General features: G+C 35.7%; 1 protein-coding gene across 1 annotated transcript; it reads left to right on the forward strand.

Annotated features, from left to right (window-relative positions):
• The first annotated feature begins 9,548 nt into the window (after positions 1-9,548).
• On the forward strand, positions 9,549-18,362 carry LOC107292038 (rhodopsin kinase). Its single transcript, XM_015821098.1, has 2 exons — positions 9,549-9,832; positions 16,636-18,362. The coding sequence occupies exons 1-2, from the start codon at positions 9,549-9,551 to the stop codon at positions 16,958-16,960; spliced, it is 609 nt and encodes a 202-aa protein (XP_015676584.1). The 3' UTR covers positions 16,961-18,362.
• Positions 18,363-24,351: the final 5,989 nt, after the last annotated feature.

The raw sequence follows: 24,351 nt of genomic DNA on the forward strand, positions 1-24,351 counted from the left end.
CTTGGAGGTCATCTAGTCCAACCCCCTGCTCAGGCAGGAAACCCTATACCATTTCGGACAAATGGCTGTCCAGTTTCTTCTTTAAAACTTCCAGTGTTGGTGCATTCACCGCTTCTGGAGGCAGGTTGTTCCACTGGTTAATTGTTCTAACTGTCAGGAAGTTTCTCCTTAGTTCTAGGTTGCTTCTCTCTTTGGTTAGCTTCCACCCGTTGCTCCTTGTCCTGCCTTCGGGCACTTTGGAAAATAGCTTGACTCCCTCTTCTTTGTGGCAGCCCCTGAGATATTGGAACACTGCTATCATGTCCCCCCTCGTCCTTCTCTTTGTTAAACTAGACATATCCAATTCCAGCAATCGTTCCTTATATGTTTTAGCCTCCAGTCCCCTAATCATCTTTGTTGCTCTTCTCTGTACAGAGTCTCAACATCTTTTTTACATCGTGGTGACCAAAACTGGATGCAGTATCCCAAGTGTGGCCTTACCAAGGCATTGTAAAGTGGTATTAATACTTCACGTGATCTTGATTCTATTCCTCTGTTAATGCAGCCTAGCACTGTGTTCGCTTTTTTGGCAGCTGCAGCACACTGCTGGCTCATATTTAAATGATTGTCCACAGGACTCCGAGATCCCTCTCACAGTTACTACTATTGAGCAAGGTAGTGTCTATCCTAGACACTATCCTAGTGTCTAGGATAGAAAAAAAAGAATTGGAGAACATATTTTGTACAAACAAAATCTGCCTTCACACATACTAGTCCTTATCTCATGTTGAGAAGGCCCACAAAAATAGTGAACTCACTTAACACATCAGCAGAATGATAGTTTGCTCAGTTTGAAAGACATGCAGCAGTAAAGAAAGAATGCCAGAGGTTTAAATCATTATTCTATTTATTAAATTCTTTATATATTATAGCAAAATTGATCAATGAGATAATAGGAAATATCATCCTTTCAGTGACTAGTTGAATGTTGAACCAATTATTATTGAAAGGAAAGGCAAGTTTTGATTTCTGCCACTTTATTATACAATGCATGGCAGGATTAGTTGTAATCAGGGAGAAATAAATCTTTGAACCAAGTATACTGAATAGCTTCCTGTGGTCCAATGTTACATTCCTCCAAGGTCTGTTAAGGCCACTATGAACGAAAGATGGAACAGTTGGAAGGGAGAACAAAGCAGTCAGTGGCACCCTGTGAAGGAAAGGAGGAGTGAGCGGTATAAAATAGCTGATAGGGCTAAATTCATATTGTTTTGTCTTCCTGATTAACAGTTCTTTTGCCATGACAAATAAAGGCTGAACGCACAGATTGTCATTTCTGTTTGGTTTACGAGACTGATTGTGTTTGTTTTGTAAAGAGCTGTGGGAAAATGTGAGCCGATCTAAACCACATTTTCCTATTCTGTTGGAACCCCTAGGGACAGCTGCTTTGTGACCAACAACTCCACCCCAATTTTTGGAGCTTAAATACTACAAGATTTTAGCCAGGACTTTAGGAGAACACTTCATCAGCAGGATATTTTCCCCCAGTACATAAAATGAGTTTGAATTCTGGTCCTTTCAAATTTCTGAAAAATTATTTTCGGTATACTGGGTTTATTTAGTATTGCTAAACTGAGTCAGTTTCTTATTTGTTTTGATGTATGACTTGTAAAAATAAAGCATTTAGCAGCAATGAAGTCGCTACCAAATGTATATCATCATATACATCACATAGTGATTGATACATCATATACAGTATATGGGATGATTTTATATATGTGATTTTATAATGCTGGAAAAGAATACAAGTTTAAAGTGAATAAATATTTATTTGCCCTGAATGCCATCTAGAAGGCTTTTAAAAGGGTTGACTGCAGTTACCTTAGTATTGGAGATACAATTTAGGATTTGGGGAATATGCATGCATTGTTTGCATTTGTTCTGTTGTTGCTACATTTTGGGCTGAAATGTTAGGAATGTTACTGTGACTCAGTCTAATGATTGTAGGCAAAGGATACATATGTTCTTCTTGGCTCTATATTTGGAGTATATGAAATACTTGGAATGTACCAAGACACCCTGGAGTTTTGGACTTTTTACACATAGGGGATGTTTAAAAATAATTATATAATACTGGACAGTTAATTTATATCTGATTTGTAGCAGTGTTGTTTGTAAAATATTTAAATTCATATTTTTGATGAAGAACCAAAGAAAATAATTTTTATGACATTTTACTATTTATTTTCCAGGTATCTCACCCTCTTCCTGTTAATGTTTTATCATATTCTTAAAATAGTTCTGTAAAGTTTTCCCCCCCTTAGATTTAGCTTGATTCAGTGTAAGAAGTTCAGTGAATGGAAAAAATAATATAAAGCAAGCATCTAACTGACATTGGTTGATTTGCCCAAAAGCTGAGCAAAGTCAGATCTACTTAAAATATTTGGATGGGAGACTTACAGAAAATTTCCCAATCTTTTATAGCTATATCAGTGACTGGGAAAAGTAAAAGAATGGCAACAACATCCTGAAGACAACTGTATAAATGTGTCCCCATAGTCAGTATGAGTCAAACTCAACTTGAGAAAATCTTTACATTTATATAAAATAAAATTAATGGGTAGAGATCAGGAGTGGACAATGTGTAGTTCTAAGAACATATTCAGCCTTTGCGGGGAGGGGGGAGACGGGTCTTTAGAGTCCCATACAGTCACAATTACTGAAAACCACAAAGGGCAATTGTAGTGTGATCCCAAACATAGCTTAAAGATTAGACATAGTTTTTTTTAAATGTTCTTGTGACAGAAACTCTTACAAACAGAGAGGTGAGGAGCTGACTAATGAATACTGCAATAGAAAGCAAACACTGGACCTTTGAAAATGTAGAGAATTTCCAGAAGTTTATTCTCCCCAGTTTCTTGAGTATCCAGGAACAAGGGTTGAAAACAAAAACAGACTCTTGGAGCCTCGATAGGCCAAATCAAGAACTTAAAGCGATGTTCCAATAAAATGCCTAACCAAAAGGATAAAGTGTTCTGGCTGTAGCGGTTTGAGGCTTGCTTTCCTGTTCTCACTAATGGTCTCAATAAACCTGCCAGGCTCAGTTGTGGGTTGTGTTGTCAGCTCTTACTTGTGTTGTCTCTGGCATCCTTTTTTCCCTCCTGATGTCCCATCTTGAGAAACCAGCTTTATTTCCTGCCTGATCAGTATGTTGCTTCAAGGCCAGGCAGCTTAGAAGGGTGGGGAAGTTTGTTTGTACCAGTCTGATAAGGATAGTCCACTTTTCCTAGTCTTTACTTTTCTTCTTGACAACCACTGGTATCTGCTGTCTTCCTCATCTTTCTTCTCCAATCTCCTTCATTAAAATAGTTTTTATACTCAGTCAAGCACTGAGACTACAAATACCCATTGCTTGTTACTATGGCTTACTGACAAGGAAGCTGAGGTTTTCCCTTCCCCAGAAAGAAAGAAAGAAAGAATTCTAATCATAATCTAATAAATAAAGATAGCCTTGTTTTTCTAGAAAGGAAAAAAGTAAATAGATTAATCAACAAAGCTTTATTTAATTAGTTCAATGTGATTATGGCTTGCTTGAGTGATAAGTTTAATTCCTTTCCACATAAGCATACAGCCCCTTAATTGCTCTATTGAATTTAGTATTTTTGCATAGAAAAGCAAGCAAGTACCAAATATTTTGTAGTATAGGTCCCATAATCCTTTGCCAATAGCTATGCTAGCTGTTAACTGACTTTCAGAACAATAGAAGAGCACTAAATTGACCATTCCTAAAATGTCTTTCTGGTGTTCCTCAGTTCATCAGCAAGTTCTTCTTGGGTCAGTCAGAGCTGGATGATCCCACCCAAAACTATGGCTTATAATTCAAAATCTGATACATATTTACAAATTCTGTGGTTGTCTTTTTTCAGTTTGTGAATCTCTCAATTTATTCTTGCTATCTGAGTTGATTCATCAAATGCATCTCTAAACCTCTAAATCTTTGTGTGAAGTTCTGGTACTTATTCTGTAATGGATCATTGCACAATCCTTTGGCTTCCCTTTTTTTCCCAACAGACTCAAATCAAAATGCACCTTGAAACCATCTGTACAGAATGTTGTTGGCCATCATGTCTTAAACAATTCACACAGACTAAAATCAGATTAGAAAATTGTCTTGACTCCTTCAAATATCTATGGCAAACTCCCATGAAAGTGAAGAAATATCAGTTGGGCTGCATGTTATATATTGCTCCTGGAACATGCTTTGTCTGAAATGCTGTGTTAGTTGTACTATAACATTGTGCAGATTTGTTATCAGTATATCCACTTGCTCTTGATGCTATAACAATGCTTCAGTGAGTTGTTCTGTGTACAGTGAGGTGCTCTGATAATCTGATGTCATCTCCACAAAGCAAAGCAAGATTCAATGCCACTCTGAATACATAGTGATGAGGGGTCCTTGGTGCTCTCTGAGAGTGGTTATTTTCTTGCAGACATTTCATAACCCAAACTAGGTAACATCATCAGTGCTAGTAAGGAGTGGTGTTTGCTCTCAGTTTATATTCTGGATGCTTACCCTGTCCGTGTTGGTGGGAGTAGTCTTGGATGTTCTTTGGTTGGACTGTTTATTGTTAGCTTATTTGGTAATCCCTTAATTGGGGTATTGTTTACTTCTTTATTGTTGGTCTGATTTTAATCTTGGAGTTCATCAATGCTCATCTGTTTGTTGATTGCTGGTAAGGAGGTGTTTTGGTCTTTTTGTTCCCTTTTTGGCTGGTTGATTGTCTCTTTTGCACAGTAGATATTGTTTATGTTTATGTGTCTATTGATGGCTAATTTGTCAGAATGCTAGGTCTCTAGAAATTCTCTACCATTTTTTGGACTTGGCTTGGTCTAGGATGGTCACAGTTTCGCAGTTGAAACTATGGTTCAGTCTGTCCATATGTTGTGAAATTAAAGAGTTTTCATCATGTCTTTTAACTGCTAGTTGATGTTCATGGATGTGTTTTGCCAGTTGTCTGCTTGTTTGTGCTCCATATTGGCTGTTGCATTCATTACACTGTATGATGTAGATGGCTCCTGTTTTCCCTTCTAAGGGCTGCTGGGTCTTTTGGTTTATTTAGGTTGTTTTGGAGAGTTTAGTTGGCTTGTGTGCTACGCTAGGAGTCCCCAGCCCCCGGTCCATGGACCAGTACTGGGCCACGGCATGCAAACAACCGTTCTGCACAAACAAGCAAAGCCCCATCCACAGGATGCAGGCAGCACACAAAACCATGCACCCTCCAGTCTGTGGAAAAGCCTCTCTCCACAGAACCGGTCCCTGTTGCCCAAAAGGTTGGGGACCTCTGTGCTATGCTGATTCCATGTAGTTGTAATAGTCTGTTGGTGGTTTCTGAATAGCAAGGCTTTCAAAACTGATGTCAGCTCTTGAGGTAGGCAATATTAGAAAACAAATACCACAAGAACCATTTAATTATCATGGGATAATAACAGAATCTTGAAAACCTGACAAGACAATCAACACGGGATAATCCTGAGTCTCTTTTTCACTCTATCCTCTCTTTCAGGGCTCAATTCATGTTTACGTAATCACTCTTGCATTCCTTCTTCAAGGTTATTGATATACAGCTCTGCAGCAGATTAGAAGTGAAATGGTAGATTATTGAGTATACACAGTGCTTTTTTTCTAAAAAAAAAAAAAAAGGTGCCGGAACTCACACACGTCATACAACCTGCCTTGCCTACCCTACAAGGTTCCATCCAAAAAAGGTGCCGGAACTCCGTTCTGGGCGTTCTATGAGAAAAAAAGCCCTGAGTATACATACACATTATAAACATACACACTCCATATTTACTCAAAAGGATTACACATTTAAACAGGATTTAAAACTTAATAGCTCCTTTATTATATTCTCTCCTAATAAATGCTCTTTCCTCTTTTTAAGTATTGTATATAGACATACCTGTTAATATAAAAGAAATGTGGACAATACACCTTACTGTTGTGATGACAGGGTTAGGCTGTTTTTCCTGCAATGGAGTTAGCCAGTGTGATTCTGTAAGCAGTTTGACAGTTAGCTGAATAATATTTATTACATTAAAAAGTTGCTAAATACAAGTAGTATTTTGTAGCAAGATGCCCTCAGTTTTTCCATAATTTTGTTTCAGATATTTTCGTTTGTTTGTTCTGTATGTATCACATTTTTACACTTTATTCAACTTGTTTTTTAACATATCAGCAATTCCCCTTGATACAAATTAGGTTAGCAATTATTCCTTTTAAGATTGTTATTGAGCTTCCATCACTGATTACAGAAAGTTTTCAAACAACATGCAATAGGCAAGAATACAAGTATAGGCAGTCCTTGACATATGACAGTAATAGAGCTCAAAAATAAGTCATGTTGGTCCTAAGTTGAGGCACCCATGTGACCAGACCCGATTTTATGACTTTTTGTGGTGGTTGTTAAGTGAATACTGTAGCTATTAAGTGAATGTGGTGGTTGTTAAGCAAATCAATGTATCCCTATGAGTTGGAAACTTTCACATCATGAAACTTGGTCATGTGAACGTAGAAATGCTGCAATCAGTCATAAAGGTGAGCTGGTTGCTGAGTAAAAAATGACAATGTCAGGAATGTAAGGAAAGCAGAGCACTATGAAATAATGTAATTTGTCAATGAGAAATAAGAGATTGGGACACCTTAGAACAGAGGTCCCCAACCTTTGGGGCACCAGGGACCAGTTACCTGGAGAAATGTTTTTCCACGGACCAGAGGGGATGTAGTTTTGTGTGCTGCCTGCATCCCGCGGATGGGGCTTTGCTTGTTTGTGCGGACCGGTTGCTGGCATGCCTCAGACCAGTACTGGTCCACAGAACGGGGGTTGGGGACCCCTGTCTTAGAACAGAGATCCAAACACGCACGCCATGAACCACGCACAGCCCATAACTTTCTCAGATGTGGCACAAACCACATTAAAATACATTTTAATGTGTATTTTAAATACATTATTTAATATAAACCAGATTAAAATATATTTCACAAACATTTAACTAAATAAAATAAAAATATAATAAAACATGGATAATACTGCATTTTAAAACTAAATAATAACTTTAGTCATCAGTCAGGAAAACTCAGAGCTTGTGCCTCTTCCCTGCACTGGGGACTGACCTGTTCCCAACCCTATGAGCTTCCAGTGCATGAAGGTGTGCTTCTTTCTTCAGAATAGACCAGCACAGGTTGAATTTCCTTCCTCCTTCCAAAATAAGTTGAATTCATTTCTCTTCCTTTAAAAAAAAGGTTTAATAATTAATATCTATTGAGTTTCAGGCTGCAACATGTCCATGACTGTTGTTAACTTTATAAAACATTCCATTTTAAAATTAATAATAATTAAAGTTTAATTAGGTTCAGAATATATTCAGAGAAAAGGAAAGAATGGGCAAAGATATATTATGGATAAAGCCATTCATGGACATTCTGACCCTTTTGAAGTTTTTATATGTTTTAATTTTCATAACTGGCTTATCTGTGGATGGCACATTTTTCATCACATTTTGGTTAAAAATTCGAGGGTCAACTTATTTGCAGATGAGTTTATCCAGGGACCTACAACTCTCTACCAGTCCACAGCCTGTTGGGAATGGGCCATGCAAGTGGCAGGCAGGTGCATGAAGCTTCATTTGTGCATGCGCAGGAACTAGATCCCATCTCTCCAATCGCTGTACCACTGCTGCCAGTCCATGGAACCAGAAAGATTGGGGATTTCTGGGTTTATTCATTAGTATATATGGATATACAGGTACTTTTAAAAAGGAGCCAAACCTATCCTAAATAATTGTGTATAAGCCTATCTGTGGATGAACCAAATCCAATGTTCTTTGGCATCTAAAATTCATCTTATCTATGAGTATATACAATAACTGCTTTTTGTATAATGCTTTTTAATATAATTTTTCTTTATAATATCAAATTCTAAAAGAAAAAGAAAAAAAAGAAATTTAAAAGCTTGCAAATTATTGATTGCAGTTATCAGCAATTAATTCGTTTGTAGGTATAATCTGTAGACAAATATGTGTGGACCAAGTTTGGTGTTGTGGTTAAAGTATCAGCCTAGAAACCAGGGGTTGGTGTACTTAAATCCCAACATGGAAGGATTTTGGAGCAACTTCTCTCTCTGAGCCCTGGAAAGAAATAATTATCAAGTCACTTCTGAAAAATGCTGGCAAAAAAAGGGGAGTTGCCAGGAGTCCAATATTACTTGAAATCACAACTTTAAAGCATGTATTGTACATGGCATACTGTATATATTTCCTAGTTTTGATATTTTAAGTAAAAATTCATATATATTTAAATATGTTATTATTATATGTATTTACAATTTACTTATATTCTTATATTATGACACATAAAGTTGTATTTAGTTTGGGGAAAGCTGCACAAAACAATTTTTTTCCACTCATGGATTGTCAGAAATTAGAGGGGATATGGAGGTGGAATAGGAGGTAAAGAGTTGGTCCCCACAATAAATTGGCAAGAGGCCATTGGGGTGATGGAGGGGTGTGTGTTTGCATGCATGTACTGTATATGCATAAACATACAAGTGTTGAAAACAAATTGTGAGATTCTTAATGATAATACATCTCTTTTTTAATGTATTGGTTATATCTAATTCCTATCTGATTTTAATGTGTTGTTTTATCAAAATATATATATTTAAAAGTGTGGTTTTGTAAGTCAATATGCAGCCTACAGAAATACAAGATTTAGGGGCTCTCATTTCTATCTGAGTTTAACACCAATGTCTTAGAGGGATAGAGGAAGTTTCCGCTCTTTGCCAATAGCCCTGGTTAAAATTACTGGTTTCCTGCAAAGAGAAATCAACATTAGGTGACCCAAATAGAAAAAGCCTACTTGTCTCTAAGTTTCTCTGCACAACTCTGCTCTCCGTCACTGGGAAATGGAGTGAACTTGGCTTCCCCTGTTCCTTCCAGTAGTTTATTTAAAACTGCTAGATTCCCTCTGCCAGAAAAAAGAGTTTTTGTAAACAGATTAGTAAGAGACAGAAATCTCATTATTTATTCATTTTTTCAGCTCAGGAGAGTGGCATATGTCAGGAAGGTAGAATGTGTGTGTGTGTGTGTGTGTGTGTGTGTGTGTGTGTGTGTGTGTGTGTGTAAGGGAGAGAGAGGGGGAGGTGGGGGGGAGATGTACTATACAGGGCTTTTTTTCTCATAGAACGCCCAGAACAGAGTTCCGGCACCTTTTTTGGATGGAACCTTGTAGGGTAGGCAAGGCAGGTTGTATGACATGTGTGAGTTCTGGCACCTTTTTTTAGAAAAAAAGCATTGGTACTATATACATGTGCAGTACCCAAAGCTACTGTTTTTAACCAATCATATGTACTAATATTTTTCAGATTACTTTGTCAGAAATTCTATGCCATGCCTTGTGTCAGGATATTTTGTTTCATGACTAAGGTGAAGCTCTAAGGAAGTCATCCAAAGAACTGATTACTTCTCTTTCAAATGCATCACTAATTAGGATTACTCATTATTAAAACTATTTTATGTTGTCACAGGCTGGAACTAATGGATACATGGCTCCTGAAATCTTAAAGGAAGAAAGTTATAGTTATCCTGTTGATTGGTTTGCTATGGGATGCAGTATTTATGAAATGATTGCTGGTCGAACACCATTCAAGGATTACAAAGAAAAGATTGAAAAAGATGAAGTTAAAAAAAGAACCATAAATGATGAAGTGCAGTTCCAGCATGCTAATTTTGATGAACCAACAAAAGAAATCTGCAAACTCTTCTTGGAAAAGAATCCTGAAAATCGTTTAGGAAGCAGGTATCCTTTTTTCTTCTTCTTTTGATTGAATGGTACCACCATACTTTTTTAAGGAACTGAAGTTCAAATGTCAATACTGTAGAATTTTCTAAGACTGCTTAAGCTAAAGAGCTAAAATCTGTTTGGGTGCAAAGATAATCTAGCCACAATAATCCCCTTCACCCTGGTTGGATTACTGTAAGGCATTCTGCATAGTTGCCCTTGAAGGTTCCTGCTTCCGTGATGCAGAATGCTGTAGTCAGATCAAGGATTGGTGAATAGCATTTTACTGAATTTTGTGGAAGAGCTATTAGAGAGCACATAGGAGGATCTGAGCAAATAGTGTTTGGTTTTTATTTAATCTGAACCTGGAGATGCCCAGGTTCAGTTCCCCCACTGAACCACAGAATTTATTGGATAATTTGGGGTCAATTTTTCACTCCTAGATCCATTTCTCACAGGGTTCTTGTGATAAAATATCATAAAATATTCCCCATAAGTGCCCTACCTGTCCTAAGTTGCCAAGTGAAAAGGCAGTATGTAAATACAATAAATAAATGAATGCCATATTATGATGAAAGTGGTTGAATAACTATAACCTCGGGTATGACATTCTAAAGGAATTTGGTTTGGGGGCAAAAATAAGAATGTTGAAAAAGAAGCATATTGCTTTTGAATATATAATGTTAAGTAAGATCACAGTATCGAAGTCTGATATTAAAATCACACAGTCAGGGAAGGAAAGATCTTGATCTTTGTGCACTAGTCATAAAGGATTCTATCATCATATACAATTTAAACTTTGGCTAAAGCTGAGCAGAAAATTAGGATTTGAGGAAGAACTCTTAGGAAGGAAAGGGGGCTGGCATTTTATATATCTCAATTCAAGTATTCTTTTTATAAATGAAAACAGTAGCGGTGCTAAACACGGTTACTAGAGTTAAGCCTGTAGTGATTATAGCCTGCATGCCAAACTGCAGATTCACAATCCACTTCCTCACAACTGAGACATGAGTCTTGGTTATGTATAAATAGCCGGAGACTCCAACCCTCTCTCTGTGGGATATGGATACGTTTTGGAAAAGAGCTAATTTCCATCGCTCAGACATTTGGAATATCAAAGAAGCTGAAGAAATCCAGGAACACTGAGGCAGAGTTCTGTAGAAATTATAACGAGTATAGCTAGGAATTAGATTTTGCTTTCTGTTCCATGTCCTTTACCTCTCTGAACAAGTTATGAAATTGGGTGTTTTTGTTTTCAGACCTATTTCAGGCTGTGTTCCTAAGAATATTTCTTTTCTGCAGAATTCCTTGTGATGTTTAATAATAGTTTGAAACCTCTTCCTACAAAATTTGGGCAAAGGGCTCTTTATCCGAGGGAACTTCATCTGATATTTTTTTTCTTTTTTGTGTGTTATTTGCCTTTTTTATGTTTTTATCATGGTTGCTAGCTAGTCAACAGTTGTGTGCCACAAAAATGGGCAACCATACTGTATATATCTTTTAGATAGATAGATAGATAGATAGATAGATAGATAGATAGATAGATAGATAGATAGATAGATAGATAGATAGATAGATAGATAGATAGATAGATAGATAGATAGATAGATAGATAGATCAATCAATCTGTAGAACAGGGGTCTGCAACCTTGACAACTTTAAGACTTGTGAACTTCAGCTGAAGTCCACAAGTCTTAAAGTTGTCAAGGTTGCAGACCCCTTTTGTAGCAGAACAGACAAGGCTGGGCCTGGAGGCTGGTGGTGGCAGCAGAACTATTAAGCTGCTACTCCAAAGCAGGAGATAAATCAAAATTCTGAAAGAGGAGGCTAGTTTTTCATTCTGCAAGCCTGCTCTACTACAAAGCAATATTAAACTAAAAAAAGCTTTGGGTTTTTTTTGTGATGCCAATTTAAGAATAATGAGTAAGAATTGTGAGAAGGGGGGACAATGATACTTTTCGAACATGCGCATTGCATGTTGGATGCTTTGGTTATGGAATAAATGAAAAAAAAGTATCAGTGTTTGGTGTCAAATGTTCACTCAGCTGCTCTGTATTTCATTAGATTTCTATAAAGCTCTGATAACATTTAGTAGTAAAACTAAGCAAAAAAAATCAGACAATCCAAAGATTTTCATAGAACTGTAGAGAGGCTTTTAATAGTGATTATAGACTACTTCAAATGCCAAATAAAATGGCTTATAAATATTTAAATAAATACATTTTGCTTAAAGGACAACATTTTTCACATAAATAAAGTTTATTCAGTCAGAGATGTAATAATATATTTATGGTTACATTCTTGTTTCTAAAATATTAATATTCTGTATACCAGCATTTCATAAATGTATCCCTTCTTCACTTTGTAGGATGCCTTTCAAAACTCACCAATGTCAGGTAGGGCAAAAGTTAATTTTAATTTAATTTTAAAAGCCCCCTAAAATATAAACTAGAAAATAAGAATTTAAAATGAAATAAGAAGTCCATGTACAATAAATTGGGTCTGAAACAGCTATAAACTATAATGAAATTTTAAAAGTCCTGAATAAAAAGCAGTGTAAAAGTCCTAGAAATAAATAAAATTAATAGTTGGAAAAAGGGTATAGCTAATATATTATTTTTTTTAAAAAAATGTACAAGGAAAACATGGGACATTGTTATGAATAAAGCAGCCAAACACCACCTCTAATGAAGGAGCTTTATAAACACAAGGAACTATCAATCTAAAGAAAAAATGAATACATTTTGTAATACTTGTTTTTAATGCCACCCTATATTTTTATTAGGAAAATATTCCCAATTACTAAGTAAAAGGACAGAGATACATTTTAATGCCTGCATGTTTTAGATCCTTTACCTTTTGTTCCACTTCATTGAATGTTGTATTAACCTCTAAAGGATCGGGGAATTGTCTTGCAATAATTATTTGTGCAGATGTTTTTCATGCTGCTGTTGATACTGCCAAATGTGCTGCTTTAGCATTCTTTACCAGTTGTGATCTTCCATGTCATGGCAAAGAGGTTTTGCTTAGCCCCTAACAGTTAAATTGTCTTTCAAAGCCGATGTTTGGAGCAATTGATGCAAACTATAATGAAACACAAGGAAATGTTGGAATTAAAATGTTGATTGAAAATACTAACCGCAAAGCACAGATCTTTTAAGTCACCATAATTAATAATTTGAACTGAGCTATTCATCTATTAAATTTATATTCTTCCTTCTTTGCCAAAAATAACACTCAGCATGGCTAACAAGCAAAATACAGATGAAAATGTTATGTTTATGGTTAAAACATTAAAATAGATACACTAAAACTATGATTGAATGCACCAATTAAAAAATAAACAGTCCTCCCAATTAAAAATCAACAATCAGTGCCAAACATTTCTTGAGGTTAAAAAAACCCAAAAACCTTGATCTGTTTGCAGAAGATTACAGAAAGAAAGAAGAGGCTTGACTTCTGGCTTGAATTCCACTGAGAATATCATCTGTCTTATTCTCACAAAATGTGGCCCCAAACAGATAAAAAAATTTTTTTGGGAAACCTTAAATCCTAGTTACAGGACATGTGGGCTTCCAATGAGTTTACATCCAAAGTGAATAGAGTATACACTTTTTCTTTCATTTTGTCCAGAAACAGTCTGATAGCTACAAGTATTATACATGCATCTGTCAAACTTCATCAATGGCATGCTTGTCTGTCATTTGCTTTTTACTGCCACAATATATAAGATATTGAGATTGGGGGGGACATTCATTATATATCGGGGGACAGCAGAAATCCTGTCTATGGTTGCTACACTAGAAATTTTGTTCAAGAACAACTTTATAAAGATTAACTTAAGATTCTGGTAAGGTCATTGAGCCCTTGAGTTATCTGTTTAAGTATGCATTGCATAAGTTAAAGCTTCTTATAGGCAGCTTTAATTTGCACACTTGACCCTCTAAAAAGGTTCTGATTAACAGCAAACATCAACAATCCAAGGGTCATAAGAGGTGAACTATTTCATCTCCTAGGTCCAATTATGTAAGTTTTGTAGAACTAGATTTTCCAACAGTCATACAAAAAGAAACAGATCACTAATCAAAAAGAAGCAGGAAAACAGACTATATTAGGCCAAATGTATTGTCCAAAGAAAAGCATTATTTTTGTTGGGGCAAGCATTAAGAAGGCTATGTTCCAAGAAGATGCCAAGATGTAGCATTTGAAAAAGATTGTGTGACTCTCTTTCAGAAGATATTCCCTAAATATATTTGCTAATATTGGAATATTAATATTGCTAAGTGGGATAAAAAATACAAATATAATTATACATACTGTGACTTAGTTTATCTGCAAATCAACTGCCATATACAAAACTCTCCCAACTATGTCTCTAATGAACATATTAGAGAGATACAATGGTTGCTGACCCACAACCCTCACCTCCAGAAAAGATTGTTATGTTAACTAAACTTTTTGCATCTGTATCGAAGAAAGTTGGAAGTTATTCTTTATTTCTTTTCATTTTTCTTTATTCCTTTGCACTTTCCCTTCCCCTATCTTTTTCCTTGTAAACAATTTTTGTTTTTTATTTTGTTTTTTTTTTGCAGAACTGTAATAGAATATGTTTTTTATTTTAGCCAGACAACAGCTGAACAGACTTTAATATATTCATTTTCTAACCATTCATTTTTTTGAGGAAACATACAATGTATTCATGATAAAGTTAAATAACTGGGTTAAGTTCACCCAGAGCTTGATGTATTTATGAATAGATCCATGTAGTTTTCTTGGCCTGACATGAATGCACCTGAGATTTTGTTGGTGTTCTAGAAAATATAATTTCAATGGTTTTCTCAGAGATGATCATGATAATTAGAAGTAATATGAAAAGATAGTTATAATGCTAGTAAAATGGTAAAAGTGCTTGAGGATTTCTTTTCAAAAATATTTACCAATCTGCATGTTTATTAAATAAAAATATAAAATAAATATGATTATTAATCTAACAAATGAATTAAACATATTAATGGGCTAGTTCAGTAGGTGATCCAGCCAACTATGGCTTATTTAACAAACTGAGATTAAAGAAATTGTAATTTAGTAGGCATGAGTGAACCAGGAATTAGATTTTTTAGACTGTTTAAATCTGCTTCTGGTAGAGATCTACAAGAACTCTTAACAAATATTAACAAATAAACATTGTCCAGCTATACTCTCCTTCATCATGTTGTTAGGTGACTCTTGTACATGCAAGCAAAGGCCTAGTGGTGGTGCTCAAATGTCAGTTTCTAAAAAGGGAGAAAGTGATGGCCACTAAGTTTCTTCTAAGAATTGTTCCGTAACACAGCCTGATGGCACATAACTCACAAAAAATATCAATAGTCTTGGCTGTCTGAACTAGAGACCTGTGGGTTATAAAACAGTAAGCAAAGATTTTATGGAGTGGGCACTGAATCTAATTTTGGCGATTGTGTTTTTAATCACATCAGCATTACAAAAAGAAGGAATGCATAGAAATTTACACGTTTTCTTTTATTTTACATGATTATGTTCACAGAAAATCATGTCTTTTAATACTACTCAGTTGATGGTTTACTGTCTGTCTTAAAACACTTTTTTCTCCATAAGTAATGAAATTCAGTTTTGGAATCAATTCTACATGATTTTATTTATTTTGAAATTTATGTACGTGGACATTTTTGAATACGGTTCAGAATGCATTCTTGCCATCCTAGGTGAACAAAAGAGCTTCTTTTAAATTAATTGAATTTATTTAAATAAGTGCTGTCCAACCCTCCCTCACCCAAATCTTGGTCTCTCACAATGTAACAAAAAAAGATAAAATATAACAATTCAAAACAAAAACAGCAAAACAAATAAGTTAAAAGCAGATAAGGAACAAGATGACTGAATATGACCAGTAATAACACTCAGAAGAGGCTCTATCACCCCAGCCCAAAGCCTTGGAGAACAGCCAGGCTCTCCAGAATCCTATCAACGTGGGAGCTACCTGTTCTCAAAAGAAGCAAAGATAAAATAGGATGACAACTTGACATAGAAAATGACCTGATGCATACCAACTCTTTTGGTTATCAGCTGTGCAAAAACCAGAGGGGACAAATAATTGGCCCCCATCCCATGTAGGGCTTTATTACCAGCACCAGGAAATTGCAGCAGGAAACAGATTGATAACAAGCGTAGCTTACTGTTTCTCCACCAAGTCAACAATCATGCCAGATTTGGCCTTCTTACCTATAGGACCTATAGAATACATTGCTTATTTTTTATATAATTTAATTCCTTTGAGATTATATGCATGCCCACTAATACCCCAGTGGGTGAGGAAGATAAAAATTATAGTCCACAACATGGACTATACTAGAGAAGTCTAATATATTGTTTCTTTAATGCTACCAAGTTATCCACAAAGGACAAAGATTAACTAATGAACACTAGACATTCTCAGCCAAAGGAGGTCATCAGAATGTGATGTAAGCTTGAGAGAATCTGTTGATGGAGCTATCAAACCTTTTGATGTAAATGTATATGTATATGCATGTGTATGTGTATCTATATGTGTATAAATATCTGTATAAAATTTATTTATCAAGTATTGTTGCCCACTGCAGTATTTATTTATCAAGTATTGTTGCCCACTGCAGTGTTATTTTGGGAAATAACAGAAGGCTTCAAACTTAATTAACTAACAAATCTTTGATCATTTCTTTCTGATCCCACTGGTAAATCCACTGGTATGATTAGTACATGCTTAAATATAAATTTGCTTTATAGGACTAGTTTCCTCCTATTTGAAACACTTTCTTCTTTTGTTACAGGAGTAATGATGATGATCCCAGGAAACATCAATACTTCAAGTCAATAAATTTTCATAGGCTGGAGGCAGGTCTTATTGATCCTCCCTTTGTGCCGGATCCATCAGTCGTTTATGCCAAAGATGTTGCAGACATTGCTGATTTTTCTGAAGCTCGGGGAATTGAATTTGATGACAAAGACATTGAATTCTTTAAGAGATTTTCTACTGGTGCTATCCCAATACCCTGGCAAGAAGAAGTTATTGAAACAGGACTCTTTGAAGACCTGAATAACCCCAGCAGGTTACCCGAAGCTGACTCCAAATCTGGAATTTGTTTACTCCTATAAATCTTAAATTAATAACAGAAACGGTGGGAATGCATAATTGAATCTTCCAAGATTTCAACAGCTCAGAGAAGTTTAATAAACTGTCACTGATATCCTAAAGGCAAGCTGATGAATATGTCCTTTTCCATGCTGGAAATTTTATGATAAAGCTTCAAGATTCTTTTATAATAGTGAAATAATTTAAGAACTTGTGATGGTTTCTGGACAAACAATCGTAGCTATTAGGACACATCACTCTATTTGGAACTGCTATTATTTTATTATAATTCCATAATAACACACCTACCTTCTTTACAAAATGGACACTATTCTTGCAAAGAACAACAAAATTCAAATTGATTTCAGTGATGTAGAGAACTCAGAACACTTATTTAAAATGCTTTCAGGCACAGGACTATTTAAAAAAACATTATTCTTCCATTTCTTTTCCTTAAAGTGAAAATAAACATTAGAAATGGTAGAAAAAAGTAGGAAGTTTACAAATAAAAAAGGTAAATGTCTGGAACTCATATAAATGCTGTGAATAAGATGGCAATTACACAATAAAATTCTTATCTGGAAGAACTTTTAACTAACCCTTATAGCTTATCTGCACTGTAGATTAAGCATTAATTTATCAACGATATTTTTAATACTGATTTCAATTTCCTATCAGATTTCTTGATAGGATCTTTTCACATTGATGAAAACCATAGTTTAAATTAAACAAATTGACTGCACCAGTTTGTAACTGGTGTTTAAGTAGACAAATACAAATGGAATAGAAATGTTTATTCAGTGAGCAGTGAATTTAATACAATTTGTTAACAATGTTTACAAGTGCATTAAAACTTTGCAAAATAATATAGTTATGTTTGTATAGCATAAATATAATCATCTGATTAGTTTTGTGAATGTCTCATATCCAAAACCCATTTTTTGACATTCTGAAACTAGCTTGTTCAGACCAAAGAATGTGCACTAAAAATGTTGAAATTCATCATTGACAGTAAACTATCACTTACACAAATAACTTAACTAAGAGTCAATTTCCATGTTTGCACTGGAAATTATTTATACAAGGAAAAGTTCACTCAATTCTCCCTTCCCAATCTCTTAGTTGTTTTAAAAAATATGGCCATTCTGCAGAATAAAAAAATTAAAAACAATTAGATATTCTGGGGGAATTGATGGCTGAAGAATCTGCAGAGCTATACTCTCATAAATATGAAACAATAAAATATAACCACAATGATGTTTCAGAGTACTTAACTTGTTTCCAAATTTATTTACATGGATATTGCCACTCTGTTTGGCAACACAAACTCACTGAAATGTTTCTGATTCAATACAATTAAGTAAAATAAACACTTATTCCAGTTTATAATATTGTGTTCATCAATTAATTTATGTGGCTGAATTTAGTTAATTTTTCAGTTAAGAATGCATTAGGACTAAAACTCAAGATCCAAACGATACACATTAATTTGCATAAATATATACGACTTCTGCATAAGCTACACAACATTTTTAGTCATGTGGCTCCAACATCTTCAGTCTCTGGTTAATTTTACTATTTCTGGTCTTCCATTTTTCATAATGAGCTTCATCAGGCAAAAGCAAAAGCTTTTTTTTCTTTTTTAACTTAACAGGGCAAATAATGCTATCACAATTCCTAAATGGCAACCTAAGGACTAGGAGGGAATCTAAAACACCAGGGAAGTTACAGTGTTAAACCCAAACACAGCAAACAGTGATTCAGGTTGATCTGATTTTTGATATACTGATATGTTAAAGCACTATACAAATAACCCACAGTAAAAATATATATAAAATCTCTGTCCTTTTCTCTTTTTTTCTATTGTGTCCACACACATTCAAATGAGAATATTTTTGATAAGAGTTGGATTGTTCAGCAAATATACATTATTATCTTTTCTTTTTGAATTTGAGCCCCTCTCCCATCAGCTCACAACCATTAATCATGTACAGTACGTAGCACTGGTTATGTTACTTAGTTTGGTAATAAGACGTCTGCAAGAAAATGACCAAGCTCAGACAGCACCAAGGACACTACAGTATCTAACAAAGTCTTATAGTGCAATTACCTAAAGAATAGACGGTTTGGATAAGAAGAGATATACACAGGTATAGTTAAGGAAAGTACAACAAAGAGGCAGGGGAGAGGAAGGAGGAATTAGAAGAAAATTATCATGAGCTCCGAATGCCTTACATCGTTGAGTTTCCTAAAATATTATGTTTTGAATAGGTAAACATGACTAAAGTATGTATATTAAATAATTTAATTAAAACCCAAAATGTGCTGCTACTCATTTTTAAAATGTATGTTATGGGACATAGAATTCAAAGAGGATCTAAATAAATATTGTCCGATTACATTTTTAGTAGTTCTAAAAATCATTGGGTCAACCAAAACTACATGAGGCCTCTAATATTAACTGAATATTTGGTGCTCTAACTCTGAATTTCTTGTATACAATTGTCTCTTTCCTAGTCTGATTCTACATCAGAACAAAATATTGGCAGGCAGCATTTTATTCAGCTACTGAGCACTCTTTAGCATTTATATTAATCAATGGCAATCTAAATGACATGATTTCTTCAGCTTTTAAATTTTCTAGACTTCTTATGTCCTATAATTTTTTTAACGGAAGATTATTGTACTGGAACATTCAGAATGCAAAACTCTTGGCCTATCATTGAGCTGTGCGTAGTCATTATCATTGTCATCATCAGCTTTTCCTGCAGCATAATTTTAGGGCTTGCTCAAGTCAGTCAGGATTGGCCAAAAACCCAAGTGACATCTCCATTCCAACATCTAAACAGAATAGTTATTGATTTTTACTTCAGTAGTAGAAATGGGAGCACATTCTTCATACATCTAAGTTTTGGTTAAACTAAAAGTGTACAGGACACTCTTGTCTTTCCAAAGTGCTATTAGACCTCAGATTAACTCTTCCTAATTCATTTCAGTGATGTGCCTTGAACATAGCTTGTCTATTATGTTGTATAATGCATTTGTGTAATGTAATAAGCTGTATGTTTCAGCCTCTTGAATGAAAAAACAAAAGAGATAGATAAATAGATTTTCCATTTCCCTCAACCTCTTACGGGTCTAGTATATTATAAAGAAACAATGTTAGAACTCCTCTTAAAAATACATTAATATAAGAGTTGGCAGGTATTATTCTGCTGCCTTCTGCTTTGGGATCAAAACTGGATGTTTTTTTCTCAGCATATTTTTGTCCCTGCACTATCACCCTGAAAACAACATGTGTTTCATTGTGCTAGAAAAGCTGGCAATACACACCACATTTTAATTGTTGCTACAAGAAATCTGTAATTAGATGACATTGCAACCTCATTTGGGAGAAGTAAAATTATTAGGCAGCCTTGCATACAAGAGAGCAAGGCTGAAAGTCTTATTTCCTTTTTGCATCAAATTTAATGAACACATAACGTAGTTCCTCACTGGGACTATCTGAGGTGATGAAATCCCAGCTGAACATGCTTTTATGTTGCTGCATCTTGAAAAAACAAGCTCATGCATCCAATATTTTGCACTTGAGCCGACAGGTTCTGTGACAAATAACATTTTATTACATAGAGCGGTTTTTTAAACCAAACATACCTTATATTTGTGAAATTAATGCCAAAAGTAAGAACGGATTGTCAAAATCCCTTCAGGCAACTCAGGGATTAAGACAGTGTTTTTTAGCCTTGGCAACTTTAAGACATATAGATTTCAATTTCCTGAATTCCCCATCTAGCCATGCTGGGTAAAGTCCACACATCGTAAAGTTTTGCCTTAAAAGAATTATAGTAAAATTCCTGCTTTAAAATTACAGTAGATGTAGATTTGCAATTCCAACCTTTCTTTTTAGAAGCCCCAGCAGGATATCGTGACCTGATGTATATAGTTCTGTTTCCAATATGGTATCCTATGGCCAATAGGACATAAAAATTATAAAGGCAAGAATTTTGGTTTTTTTCTTTCCCTTCTCCTTTAGAGAGCAGGGAGCACTGCTCAGTGTAAAAAACACTGTAATTAGGGACTTGATTTTCAGTGTCTGCTCAGTAAGCTGTACAGGATGTTTACTGGTTCCGATTACCTAAGCACTGCAATAAAAACCTTACAATAAAAGAAATACCTTAAAGCAGTGTTTCTTAAACTTTTTTTTCTCTCAGGACCCATTCTCTCTTTTAATAATTTTGGAAGACTCCAAAAGAACTTTTGTTTTATGAGTTACATTGATTTATCAATCTTTACCAAATTAAAAATTAAAATTGACACATTCATTTTAAAACAGTTTCAGAAGATGATTGGGCTACGTAGAAGTACACATTTTTCCTGCCCTCTGGGTTGGATTAACATTTCTGATCTAAGTAATCCTTTTGCAATACTCCTGTGATGACTCTGGTTCTTTGTTATAACTTGTTAACCCAGTTAACAATAGTAGGCTAACTGTTTAAAACAGCAGTGATTGAAATGGATGATTGAATTATGTTTTCTCAGTGGAGTTTTGTAAAAACATGCTAGAAAGATGTGCTAGATATATCCGACTCCATACAAATAGAGAAATCAACTGCACTGTCTCCATATTTGCTTGCCAGCTCTTGTACTGACATACACCATGCGTGGGTGAGGTCTAGCAAAACCAGCTTAAGCAATAGCATTAAGCAATCCTGGATTTTCTCTCAAACAGGATGGGCTCTTAATTCTGCTTTTTAAAAACATTAGTTTTAGTTATAGAGGTGATGAGCAATACAGCTAATGAGCAATACAGGTCTTTCACAGAACATTCTTTTAACTGTGAGAATTTCTTGCATGATTATAATATTGACCTGCTGTAACTGGTGGGGAAAATGGCAGAGCAAATTATGAGAATCTGAAAACATGAAGTGCTGAAAACATGAGGTAATGAAATGTCAGAATAAAGAAATCTAGTAAAGACATTGGCAGAAAAGAATACCACACTACTGGCAAAGAAAAACAAACTTAAAATCTTCCAGGCAAATATAAGTCTCTAAAATTTGTTTGATGGGATCTGGTAAGTGTAAGGGAGAATCCTAAAAAACTGTTCCTACCTTCTACTTCCAAACTGTTCTATGCCTGAATACGTCATACTTCTAGTATGAAGCTTTGCTCTATGTTTAGGGGAAGGGCAAATGCACTACCTTTGGGGAGTGGAAACAATGAATGAGGTAAGTCAAAATGTATCAGTTGTATTCCTCCTTCACATGTTATTACAACCCCAGTTCCTCATCTGTTGTTATGTATAATTAACTCAGTATTTTAAGTATTTTAGCTTATTCCACCTGGAGCCCTGTTTCTGAAACACCATCATATTAATTCCCACCCATTCTGGCTAATGGATCTGGAAACTACAAACTAAAGGAGGCTGGTGTAATCTGATAAATTAGGAAATGTCCAGCTCACAACTCCTGCTTTGTGGGGTGCCACAGAGCTCGGTGCTTTTTCTACTCCTTTTTAATATATAAATGAAACCACTGGGTGAGTTCATTAGTCACCACAAGATGAGGTATCACCATTATGCTGATGGTACACAGTTATAAATTTCTGTCCCAGGTGAAGTAAGTAATGCTGTGGAGGTTCTTTCATGGAGCCTGGAGGCTGTGGGAGGCTGGATGGGAAACAATAGACTTCAGCAGAACCTTGAGAAATAGCTGTGGGTGAGCCCTCTGTATCCAGGAATTTATCATCTTTGGTCTTGGATGGAGATGCACTGCCCCAGACACCCTGTGTAAGCTGGAGGTCCTCTTGGATTCATGGCTTCTGTTTGAGGAGCAGGTGGCAGCTGTGACTAGGAGACCCTTTGCTCAATTCCATCTTGTGCACTAGTTAAACCCTTTTCTGGATAAGGGAGTCTTTCTGTTCAGTCACTCATGCCGTAGTTATCACCTGTTTGGACTATTGCAACACACTCTACATGGAGCTACTCTTTAAAAGTATCTGAAAGCTTCAGCTTGTGCAAAATGTACCACGAGCTATACAGGTGCCCAAAGAAGGGCACATATAACACCTCTGCTCAGTGAACTACGTTGGGCGCCAGTTTGTTTCTGGGTCCAATTCAAAGTGTTGGTTGTGACCTATAAAGCCCTATATAACATGAGACAGGGTAACTACAGAATTGGGTTCATCCCATTACATAGGCCCATCCCACCCAGTCAGGCAGGGAAGGTATGCTGCAGAGTCTGTCAGGTGAAGAATTCTGACTGACAGGATCTGGGAAGAGAGCCTTCTCTGCCATTGCCCCTGCCCTATGGAATATTTCTCCCGTCCTCAGAAATGAGATAAGCCCTGCCTTTCTGAGAAGGACTTAAACCATGGCTCTGCAGCCTCATATGGAGAGCCCAAAGGAGCATGGAGCTGTGGGGCTGGTTGGTACCATGAAAGCCCTCCCTTTGCTTCTGTTAATTTTTAATTATGGCCTTAATATTGTCTCCTTTTTTAAAAAATTAATTCTAACATCTTAATTGTAACATTTTAACTTTATGTATGTTTTATTTTGACATTTTATTGTACACTGTCCAGAGTTCCTCTTTTGAGGGAAATGGGAGGTTCAGAAATGTGAAAAATAAATAATTGTGCATGCTAAAGGTAGCACTACTTCAGCCCATATTAACTTACTGCTCCCTAACATAATGTTACCTACTGTATACTTCTTACCCTGGTGCCAGTTGTAGGGATGTGGTACAAGACTGACAAGTGATGTAAACCACTTCTTTCTTTGCACCTATAAGACATACTTAATGGAAAGAAGCAAACCGTGTGCAATTTAGTAAGCTTTGCATTGTAAATCCCTTCACATGTCTATGCTAAGAAATTACTTAGCAAGCTTTGTGGATTGCATTATAGTTTTGTAAATCACTCTCACCTTTGAGCTTTTTATCCTGCTTGTCCCAATTAAGAGAGCAGGACAGCATGAGTTTCCAAATCAGATGCTGAGGGCAGAGAAAGCAGTGGCAGCATATTAGAAATTATGTCTTCCATAAACATATTGCTAGCAAATTCTTCGACTGAGTTGTAACAAGATATCAGAGACAGTTTAAAAATAGGATCATGTGACCTCCTGACGGCTAGGGCAGGACAAGGTCTACCTGATCTCCAATGGCCAAAGGAGAAGCTGATCTACACTTAGTTTCAGAGTAGGAAGCAGTCCAAAGGTGAAACAAGATGGGCATGGACTAAGGTGTAATGGCTCATCTATTTGACTGGTATCCAATTTCTACTCCATCTGCAGCCACAGAAACTCCTGCAGCCATAGAAACTCCTACTTCACAGGATTATTGTGAAGAAATATAGGAGGATGCAGCATTATGTATGTGCCTTGAACAAAGATGGGATATAAATAATGTGCACATTTGTG

The sequence above is a fragment of the Protobothrops mucrosquamatus genome, unplaced genomic scaffold (assembly GCF_001527695.2).
Source record: "Protobothrops mucrosquamatus isolate PMUCROS unplaced genomic scaffold, P.Mucros_1.0 scaffold1251, whole genome shotgun sequence".
In the NCBI taxonomy this organism is placed as follows: Eukaryota; Metazoa; Chordata; class Lepidosauria; order Squamata; family Viperidae; genus Protobothrops; species Protobothrops mucrosquamatus.